This window comes from Diabrotica undecimpunctata, chromosome 5 (genome assembly GCF_040954645.1).
Source record: "Diabrotica undecimpunctata isolate CICGRU chromosome 5, icDiaUnde3, whole genome shotgun sequence".
Classification (NCBI taxonomy): domain Eukaryota; kingdom Metazoa; phylum Arthropoda; class Insecta; order Coleoptera; family Chrysomelidae; genus Diabrotica; species Diabrotica undecimpunctata.
The window spans coordinates 115,847,381-115,854,832 of record NC_092807.1 but is presented as its reverse complement, the minus strand read 5'-3'; the positions used below and the strand labels follow the sequence as shown (position 1 = coordinate 115,854,832).

Sequence of the window (7,452 nt, the reverse complement as noted above, 5' to 3'; positions counted from 1 at the left end):
TGAAAAAGTAATTTCTTACACTACTTTAAAGTTCCTGAAAGAAATAAAACATTAAATATAAAATAAAGGCAATAATTCGTCTAAGTCAGTAGCGACGAATTAAATGCTGAAATAAATTAGAAATTTTTACTAAGTTAAAATTATCTGAAAAATAAAACAAAACTGGCGGCGGTTTAGTACAAACCGACAAAGTTTCGCTCTGAAACTTTGTCAAAAAAAATTCCTGTAAGAGAATAGGTAATAAGGTAAAAATAAAAGACGTTTGTTTGTTTGAGTCTCTAGGAACTTAATCAACCAGAGGGTCTCGACTTGCCAAGGAGGCTGGATCTGCGGACATATCCTGACCAGATCTAGCTTGTTGGCCATCGTGCACCTGTATTTATTCATAAAAATCTAGGTCAAGTTCCAACCGTCATTAACGGTCTTTTTGACCGTTTTTTTGATTGGAACTGCACGATAGCCAATGCTCAATTTCGGAAATTACCATTAGCGGCAATTTCGTTTAATTTTGACCAATGATAATTCCGAAGTCGAGCAACAAATTTGGGAATTACGATTGGCTGCAATTACTATTGCCGTTTGACCAATCGCGAATTCCGAAATTTGCCATTGGCGACATTAGTTTGTTGTAACTTGAAATGGTAACAACAGTTTACTGTTGATTATTAAGATTATCTGTTTTTATGCTTGAATCTTCTTGTAAGTGCCACAATCTGTATCCATGCTTATTGATGCCCTATTTATCAATTCCATAAAACTTTGTTTTCTTATGATAAGAACCTATTCATTTTTGTGTTAAAAATAATTGTAACCATAAATTTGTACCCTATAAAACTTCATTTTTAGGTAGATATAAAACATTAGTTATAAAAGTTGGGTATAAATTATTTATACTTAAAAATTTACAACTTAACTTAACAATTTAACACAAAAGTGGTAAAAGAAAATAACGAAAAGTCAAGTTATGTGTGTTAAACATTTACAATTTGTAAATCAAAAGTGGCCAACTTGTTTTTAGAAGAAGAAAATGAAAAGTTAGGTTATATGTGTTTAAGAAGAATATAAGAAATTGAAAAATAGTTTGGCAACGATGCACCTGATCACTGTGTGACGTTATTTCATTCTTATCGTAAAAATCGTTAGGTTGTTTATGTAGTTTGTTTATATCAATATTGTTATCAACATTTTTTGCAATTTCTTTATTTCTTACCTTACATATTTTTAACGTCTCTTTTAAAATTGTTTATTTTTCTTTTCCTTCTTGTATCTGTTCCTTTTTATTCTTATATTTTTGTTACTAATATGTAATGGTCGCTGCCTATTTCAGGTCCTCTGTGTACTTTTGTATCCATTTCTTACTTCTGTTCTTGCTTTTAAATAAAATATAGTTAACTATTGGTTCATATACTACTATGAACGTTTTATTACGGCTAAACATATTATCTTGTTTCTATTAGTAATATTCCCTGATCATTATTCACAGAATTATATCTGTTTTCTAGTGTGTTATGTATTATACAACCTATACCTGCAGCTACTCTTTTATCATCTAATACTCAGCTATATATTGTAGCATTTTTATATTTTTCGTATATATTTAAATCACCCCGTATATGTTAAAAACACCGAAAAATATTTTCAATCCTTTTGCATCGTTGAAGTCGATAATAAACACATTTTAAAGTTTGTTTATGTATATGCGTATTTCCTTGATATTTTCTTTGATCGTTAAGCCGCTCAATATTGCGCCTGAAATAAACATCCACTTAGATCGCAGAGAAGGTTTTGAGGGGAAGAGAATTACGTCACTCTCGCTGGAGCCACTGTCAAAGGCAGTTGGTATTCGCGTTAGTCCAAATTTTCTTCAAATTCGTCAATGTTTTTTTTGTTATTTGTTTTTTATCGGTAATTTGTTAGTGAGCAGTTAAGAAGGATGTTGCCTATTTCTTATTGTGAAGTGAGGCAGGTTTGGAAGAATCTTTGAACAGTCAAGACACTCTGAGTGTCGTCGTTAAAAAGCCGGCAAATTTGTTGAAAAAAAATGATTTATACTCAATGTAATGTGTCACTTCTGATAGAAGTAATCACTGTTTTTGTTTTATGTCGTCTCTCACCTAAGAGATTTGCGGCGTTGCCAACAAATTTGAAAGGTACCCACATATGTTCCAGTTTTTAAAGAAGCAGTGGTTTAAAGTTTGCGTCCAGTACCCAACTTCTAGCCTCATATTTCGCAATTTGAAAATCAATTTGTTCGTGTGGCAGAGAGTGTAAGCTCAGTTAGTAACCCCAGAAATTTAAAAAAAATTTTAGTGAAATCAATGTATACTCCATTCCACGAATATACGACTGTTTTAAATTCGGTTTAAGGTATCGACTTAAATGGTCTATTCTGCTGAATTGTACAATAGTAAATTCTCCCCATTTTTAAAATACTGTTATGGCAAATATAAACCTTAGATTTAAATATGAAGTCATGATATAAATTAAGAGTTGATAGTTTATAGAATAGTTGTAATTCAGATTTTGAATTATATAATTACTATCATTAAATTTAATATTGTAAACAAGTTAGTTTTTGAATTAAATGATTTAAACGCAGTGTAACAATACTTAAGTGATTTAATAGTGTACTTTATTTAGTCAAATATTCAATTAGTATTAAAAAAAATAAAAAAACTTACTTATTCTCTGATTCTTCCAATCTCCTAAAACTATCATCAATCATCAGATTCACAGCCATAATCACTGTCGTCGCTATTCTCATTCGAATGGTAAATTATAACAGGATTAACTGCTTCGATGCGACCTTCACGGATCCACCATTCTTCAATTAAGTCTTCACATTTTTTTACACTTTTTCCCCAAATTTCAGGAGTGGAATATCCAATGCTTGTTGCCATGTTTCCAAGACTGCCTCGTTACTGTAACCCTTGTATCCAATATGGTTATCATGGTATGTTTTGCATATCCCCCAAATATATTCAATTGAATTGAATTGGCAATAATAGGGCGGTAGTCTTAACACACGATGTCCAAAGCTATGTATAATTTCGTCTACTATATATATGTTTGGTTGTGCATGACTTTTAGCTAACATTAGTAATTGAGGCTGAAAACAGTATTGAGGAAATGCAATATTTTTATTCGTTAACCATTCTTTTATTTTATCTACGGTCCAGGTGTTTGTTGGTTGCTTATTTAAAATTTCCGAATGGTACGCAGCATTATCCAGTACTATAACGGATGGTTCATGTAAACTTGGCAACAGTTTTTCTTTCAACCATTTCACAAACATCTATGTATTCATATTGTCATGATAATCGGCTGATTTTGATTTTGATGAAAACATAAGATCTGCTCTCTCAATAAAACCATGTTTTTCACCTGCATGCACTATAATATATCTCTTTCCCTCATTATCGATGTGTTTTATGGATTTTATGCTCTCGTTCTGCCAAATTCGTTTGATACCGCCTTTAGCAAAAATCCATGTTTCGTCTAAATAAACAAAGGAAGAACATTCTTTTTTAAATTTGTTATAATTTCTTAAACATTCTATTCTTTTGTGAATTACACTAGCTCTTTCACACAAAGCCTTTCTATTGTCTTCCTTTTTGAACTTAAAACCAATCTGTCTTAAAACTTTCCAGAGACTTGTTCTGGAAATTTCAAATATATTTCTGTCTTTTAATTTTTGTAGCACTGAATCTAAAGAAACATGTTCTTTCTTTTCGCGCATTTTATATATTGTCTCACGGATTTCAAATTTGCAACCTTCAGGAAGATCTATAGTCTTTGGTTGTCGGTGAGATTTATATTGTGCGACATTTTGTTCACTTTGTCCACTTTTTTTGCTCTTTGCAAAACCGACTTTAGTTTTGTTTCACTAATACAGAGTGCATCACACACACGTTTAGGTACGGACTGAACAGGTCGCAAAGGGCCCCCGTTTGTTTTCTCAGCAGTAAAATAAGAAAGTACATTAAATATAAAGTTGTTTACATCTAAAACACGTCTCGGCATTTTTGGCTTCAATAAACAAGTACACTACATTAAACTCTCTTTTAACGGACACCTCTCTTCACCGGAAACCTCTATACGGACGGTTTTTAAAACTAAAATCAGTCGGCGATATATGCAACTCTATGTAAATTTTCGTTACTTTTTAATATCTGTAACGACTCAGTACTTCTATCAATAGCCGGTATGTTATACCCGTTACTTTCGGAACGTTTAGAGTACATCCACTTAAAGCAAACAAATATTTAAAACTAAATATTATATAGATTCTTTTTCTGGTTTCTGAACCATCGTTCTGCCAATTTCTTTTCATTTATATTAAAAATAGTACATTTATTTTAATTACAGTTGTAGTACCTAATAAAGTAATAAAATAGTGTAATATCAAAGAAACCCGGCACGCCTCTTTGGTGTATACATTTCACCGAAATTCAACCCAAATGTCTGATGAACACATTTGCGTAAAAATGAGCGTTTGGTAAAAATTTTTGTTATTTTCGAATTAAATTTCACAATAAATTTTGCGTCTATCTGAACATCTATTAACTGAAATAATTTTAGTTCAGATGTCATACTAACAGTAGACCCTTTTTATTGAAATAATAATTAGACCAATTTACTTTCATACTTCTACATGCACAGTAAGATATTCGTTGTCGCAATAATCCCAAACAGTCGTATATTCGTGGAATGGAGTATAACTTATTTGTGTTGATTTTTTAAGAAAAAATAAACATTTTTTAATAATAATTGCTTTTATAACAGTTTAAGAAATTATAATAATTAAAATTGGAGATTGGAGATGTTAAGATGTGGCGTAGCTGTCATATTAATTGTTCACAGTTTTAAAATTTAATATTGACATCTGACAGCTACCTTTATTTTTTTGACATTTGATAAATACCTAATCATAACAGATCTTGTTTTGTTTTAGAATTTTTTTCTTTAGAAAAAGGTTAACCTCTATGCATAGTTTGACTTAAAAAGATATTTTTTATTTCTAATAATTTATTTCTGCTACAAATTATTACGCACTAACAATTGTAAGTTTTGTAAATTCTCCAACTTCAAGAGTTTGTATAGCCCGGTTACAGATAATTGAGAAATTTAAAGAGATAGACCAATTGGTGTAAAAATGGTACCGAACAAAATATATCCATGTGCTTAGATCAAATGACATCTGTTTTAATAGTTCCTCTTTAATATTTTGCCTTGTTACAGGATAGTATTCAGAAAAACGCAAAAATAATAATTACTGTAAAATATAATTTTATTAGGTACAATTATAAATATATTATATTTAAATAATTATACCTGTTAGGTCTATTTAATCAAAATAATGTTTTTATCTTTAATCACAATAATGCTTTTATTTACTAGCTACTGCCAAAATTGGACGATGTAGGCTTTTTTATACCTATCAATAAAAGTTTATGAGTTTATGACTCCTCTTACTCGATTGTCGGGTTCTTGTCAGAGCCCTGATGTGCCGACCTAGGTTTTTAAATTTCCACGAAATTCTGAACGACCGATAACAAGACTGATATGGCTTTACAATTTTTAGTTTAAACTCTGTAAAGACTCTTTATTAGTGACGATTTCGCTATCAGAAAAATAGTAAGTACCTAAATAAAAATGTGGCGTCCATGGGAGAATAGTGCATTAGAAATTGTTGAGAATAATGAAGTAGAAATTGTTGAAGAAAATGAGGAAATTCTACCACCGAGTAATCCTGAAAATGTAGCTATACCAACTAGAGGAAGTATTAAAAAGCCAGAAAAAAAAACATTTATCGAAAGACGCTAAAGAAATTCTGTTAAATGTGTTTAATGGATTATGTGAATAATGGAACGGCACGAGAGTGTTTTAAAAACTGCGGCTTTAACAAAAGTTTCATTTACTACTGTATATCGAATTATAAAGGAGGGCATTACAAATAGACAAAAAAGGAGCGACTTTGGACTACATCGATCTATTGAGCAACATCTTTTAGGTCCCATTTCAGAAACCATTCATGATATATTTGCTGGTAATATTATACCCACACTTAACCAAATTTTAGCTGAATTAAAATCTAAAAATATTATTAATTGCTGTAAATCAACTTTAAGAAAATTGTTACTATCAAATGGTTTTAAATATAAAACAATCAATAAACGACATACTATAATAGAAAGTGTCCGTTTAATAAAATGGCGTAATGAATATTTGGAAAAGATAACCGTGTACAGAAATAGCGGAAGAAAAATTTATTACTTAGATGAAACGTGGTTTGACACTAACAAAACAATTGTCAAAGGTTGGAGTAATGACAATGACAATGTAAAGTGCAAAATTAATGTACCAGTTTCCAGGGACAAACGAATATACATTTTACATTGTGGAGGGGAAGACGGTTGGGCAACCGATGGCTTACTATTAAGTGCAAAAGACATTAAAGAAAATTGTTTGGATTATCATCAAGATATCACGGGTGAACTTTTCGAATCGTGGTTTAAAAATAACTTATTACCAAATTTAGCAGACAACAGTGTTATTGTTTTAGATAATGCATCCTTTCATTCTAGACAACTTAACAAAATTCCGAATAAATACTCTAGAAAGGATGAATTGCAAGATTTTGTATTATCACAAGATTTATATTTTGAAGATTGGTACACTAAAGACCAATTAGTAGAGGTACTTATTACAAAATTATTTGTAAATGAATATATTATTGATGATGCAGCAAGTAAAAATGGACATACAACTTTAGGACTACTACCATATTACTGCGTTTTAAATCCAATAGAGTTGTTATGGTCTCAACTGAAATATAATATGAGACAAAAAAATATAAGTCCAAAATGTTATAACACTGTCGTGACTCCAATAGATTCTGAATTTAAAAATATATCTGAGGATAACTGGAAGAAAGCAATAGAGCGCGTAAAAAATATCAAAAAAGAATATCTTAAAAACATTCCTGTTCTAAATAAAATTATTATTAATGTGGAGAACAGTGATTCAGAGAAAGAAAGTGACGAAGTGTAATGCCAAGACAACTTTCTCTCAATACTGAGTTTACCCGAAATATTTTATTACATAATCAGGTGTAGGGATTATCGACATATGTATGTTCAACACCAAACTACTGCTTCAATTTTTCAAGAAAAACGTGGACTTTTTATTTATAATTATTATGAACACTTCACTTATTGTTGCAATATCTGTATCTTTGAAAATAAGTTCTTAAGGAAAAATAATAATGTAAGTGTTGACTAAATAAACTTTTAATTTTTACTTTAAGGTTTTATAAATTATTTAAATATATATATTTTTATCTTTCACTACCTACCATTTATACTGCTATTTATACTACCTACCTACTGCTCAATTATTAATTAGTTTTTGTATACAAACCAATTATTGTTAAAACATTTTATAGAAAAT

At 30.2% G+C, this 7,452-nt stretch overlaps 1 protein-coding gene across 1 annotated transcript; it reads left to right on the top strand.

Annotated features, from left to right (window-relative positions):
* The first annotated feature begins 5,865 nt into the window (after positions 1-5,865).
* Positions 5,866-7,053, top strand: LOC140442441 (uncharacterized). The gene has a single exon (XM_072533512.1). The coding sequence runs from the start codon at positions 5,866-5,868 to the stop codon at positions 7,051-7,053; it is 1,188 nt and encodes a 395-aa protein (XP_072389613.1).
* Positions 7,054-7,452: the final 399 nt, after the last annotated feature.

What these genes read in the sequence shown, in the direction of transcription:
- LOC140442441 (XM_072533512.1), top strand. Translation starts at nt 5,866, where the DNA reads ATGGAACGGCACGAGAGTGTTTTAAAAACTGCGGCTTTAACAAAAGTT.